Here is a 4,020-nt window from a genome sequence, read left to right as displayed (position 1 = left end):
TAGTGATTTGTGAAACCCAAAAATACCTGGAACAAAATTTATAATCTGTCCAAAAATCAGCTTTTGAGTAAGGATTTTGATTCATTTTAATATATATAATTCTTGAGCTATTTTTAGATTAAATAATAAAATATCAACTTTAATTTATAAAAACCCGATGGCATTACATAAGATATAACTTAACTTTATCTTTGTGAAGAACCCATAGGTGATCTAAATTCTGGATGTTGGTCTGTTTAGGAAGGTTAGGGCGGACGTTGAGCGCTTCAAACGTCATCCTCTTGGATATTCATCATCAAACCTGTGAGTTTTCATGGCCCCACTTTTTAATGCTTTTTGTTATTTAACTAGGAGAAAAGCATGAGATTAAGCAAATTATACTGTTTATTTATTTAACCATTGGACTAAAGAACTGTTTAATCAAGCTTTGTTTGAAACCATCGGACTAAAGAACTGTTTAGTCAAGTTTATTATGTCATGAAATATTGACTATTTTTGCACTATGAAATAAATGCTAAATTGATGTGCTTGGGAGTATGTTTCCAAATAAAGTTCCCGTCCGTAAACGCTACTTGTTAACTCGGGCATGTCCCTGGACCGTATTATTGTGAATAGCCGCTATTGTGTTGACAGTCCCACCCAGAAAGGGGTGCACATTACCTATGTTTTCTTAGTCTAATCATGTAGAATTTTGATCACCGCTGAATTAGTACTACTACGAACTGTGGGACCTAAGTAAGTGTACGGGCTACTTATGGTYRTTCGTAAAATAATGGGGCACATTGGTCAGGTAAGGCTCAGTAGCGTCTCAAGTTAAGCATCGTGGTAGATTTACATTTATTAAGTGCAAAAGTTTACGTATAAGATTGCAAATAAATGATTTCTGCATTGTAATATTTTGTGCATGTGAAAACCCGTGAGCTCACCAACTCTTTGTAGTTGACATTGTTTTATGTTCCATGCTTTTCAGGTAATAAGTAAGAAATGAAGTATTTTGGGAGCATACTTGTGCAAGACCGATTAAGTTCGCAATTGAAGATTTTGTAAAAGAAGTATTTTATCCCAATTTGGTTGTGGGTGTTACACTTGATTTCTTTTAGTAAAACTTGAATGGTGTTGTTTATTAACTGTTGATGTGACTCGCTTACCTGTTACATCTCGTGTTTCCGCTTTAGCGGGGTGTGACATATACCATCCCACATACCCCCACCTCCAACCACCAATATCACCAATGTTGTTGTCATAGCTGCCACCCCCACCCTCCCTCAAACAAAGATAGAAATTCCAATTCTTTTGAGAAATTTCATTCCAATTCCCAACAACCAAACTGATGGTCAAATTTCATTCTAATTCCTTCAAAGTCAAATTGTTTTAGTGGATTCTAATTTCACCAAGTTCTATTCTACAAATCAAACGCCGCCTCATATATTTAACGGACTCAAGTGTAGTTCTAGAGAATTTCAATAAACCAATAAGAGTTTATCTTTAGTTTTTCAAAAGGCCTAGCAAATCACATTTGAATGGATGAAATTGATATATTCTTTTTGGGATAACCTCAATACGATATTCAATATACCTTGTAATTTTACCCATTTTTTTTCTTAAACCTTGCACTGTATTGTCTGATATAATAATAAATATAAAGGAAAAGATCTCAAATCATTCAAGTATATCAAGTGTGCACTAGACGTTCAATAATAAAAGCTCTAGTTGGGGTCTGTTGATTTTGGGACTTTTATATTAGATTCTGATTACTCTCTCTCTCTCTCTTTCTCTCTCTCTCTCTCTGTGAATATATATACACACTACACCATTGTTCTTAGCCACACAATTACTTGAATAACTCCTCTTTCACTCATTGTCTCTCTCATCAACCCAAAGGTGAAACACATTCAAAACATACAGAAATGGATGCACTAAAAACATTATCATCTCTTCACTGTGAATTGAAGATCATGAATGCTAAGAACATCCAAGCTACCAACTCAAATGGCTACATATTTGTTAGATGCTATCTTTCTGCTGGAAACGACAAAAGGGTTCGTTTGGATAGCCAACGAGTGTCTCCAAATGGAGACTTCTATTGCGACGAATCTTTCTCGTTGGATTGTACAGGAACAAATCAGTCCATGGACATGATCATCCATGGAACCATTGCCTTAGAGCTTCGTTGGAGGAGTAATGCAGTCGCCTTGTTTGGAGGGTCACAACTCCTGGGAAGATCGGAGGTGTCGTGGAGAAGTGTTTTTGAGTCACCGAACATGGAATTGGAGACATGGGTGATGATGAAATCAAAGAAAAACGTCGTCAAATCACCATGTGTTCGTATCGCTATGAAGATTGAAGCACCACCTGGAGTAGATTTGGTAGAACGGAGGAGGAAGAACAGATGGGATGAAAGTTGTGGATGCTGCCATGGTGATTGTTGCAACAACAATACATGCTTTGATAGTGAGCTTTTTGTCATAGGTGCTACCTTGGATGTGTTCTAGATGAATTATAGAAAAGAAACCATATACATTAGGAATTAGACAAAAATTAATTTATTAAGGTAGATGTTTTTTTTTTTTTTTTTAATGTAAATTTTGCATGTGTTATCACCAATGAAATATGTGATTTAATTCAATTGAAACCAAACATCCTCTATTCCTGAAAAGGGCGCAAACTGATCAAATGCAATAATTTGATATAAAAAAAAGGGTGAATCATCATTTATTTATATATATATATATAGAGAGAGAGAGAGGAGGGATCAAATGCAAACCACCCTCGTTTGTGAAAACCTTACAAACCAATCTCATTCATCCATTTTTTTGATCAATGGTCAAGATTATATTAGTTTATATTAAAAAATAAAAAAAATAAAAGTTTATTTTTTAATTGAAAAAAAGGCAAAAATGTAAAACATCAAATACTATTAACCGAGTCAACAAGATCATGTATATCCTAATATTAATGAAACAAAATCATTGTTTTAAAAACTATATATATCATCTTATACTTCCAAAGATTCTAACCAAAAATGTTAGAATCATCTTGAAAATTATAGGTTTGCTAAAAATATCTTCATTTTATGTTCAAATATTATAAACAAAATAACATTCATTATAAAAATAGATCAAAGTAAGGACCGATGAAATTAGGTATATCGTAATAAATTTTGAAACATAAAACACATTATAATCAAGTTAACATAGCGAAACCTTTTGCATAATAAAACAAAAAAAATTTACCCTTAGTTTTCATGTATGAAATGGTTTCACCGTTTCATCACTACACAAATCAACCTATTGCTAAAGGAAACATCTGTCATTTTCATGTTTTCAGTTTATGGATCAGTTTCAATCTTATTATGAAATGGTTTCACTGTTTGTCAAGTATACACCATTTTCTTAACATTAGCATATCAACCATTACAATAACCATTATATGAACTTGTTTCACAACTATAACACTTTACACATTATATGAACCATTATATGAAACACCAGTCATTGTCATAAATTTTTATGGTTTCACTATTTGCTTCCATTAATCATTTTTATGGTCAAACTATTTAATATTGTTTACGTTTCAAAACTTATAGGAAACAATAAAACAAGATTATACAAAATATTGTATTATGCAACAATTTCATCCATAAAAGTTTCGAAATCTGAACAAGTTCCATTAAATTAGTGTCATTTTTTCAAATAGAAATTTTTTTGTATCCTAATAAATTATGCAACAATTTCATCCATAAAAGTTTTGATATCTGAACACGTTTCATTAAGTTACAACATCTACCATACCATACAAATTCATAACCATTAAGGGAACAAGATCACCCAAAAAATTAAAGATTTGAAACAATTTCATCGATAATTGTTGATAAAATCAAACAATAACTGATTTTAAAATTCATATTTTTATTCAGTATTACCGTAAAAATAAATAAAACATATTAATTATGAAAAAACTAAATTAAGAAAAAGATTTAACTTCTACCATACTAAACGTTTCTTTTCTTATGTTTTTAAA

General features: G+C 31.8%; 1 protein-coding gene across 1 annotated transcript; it reads left to right on the top strand.

The window, feature by feature from the left end:
• Positions 1-1,907: 1,907 nt before the first annotated feature.
• On the top strand, positions 1,908-2,492 carry LOC112512868. The gene has a single exon (XM_025119001.1). The coding sequence runs from the start codon at positions 1,908-1,910 to the stop codon at positions 2,490-2,492; it is 585 nt and encodes a 194-aa protein (XP_024974769.1).
• The last annotated feature ends 1,528 nt before the right edge of the window (positions 2,493-4,020 follow it).

The sequence above is a fragment of the Cynara cardunculus genome (genome assembly GCF_001531365.2).
Source record: "Cynara cardunculus var. scolymus isolate 2C chromosome LG 5, CcrdV1, whole genome shotgun sequence".
Lineage (NCBI taxonomy): Eukaryota > Viridiplantae > Streptophyta > Magnoliopsida > Asterales > Asteraceae > Cynara > Cynara cardunculus.
Note: the sequence above shows the minus strand (reverse complement) of the source record. Positions and strands in the feature narration are given on the sequence as shown.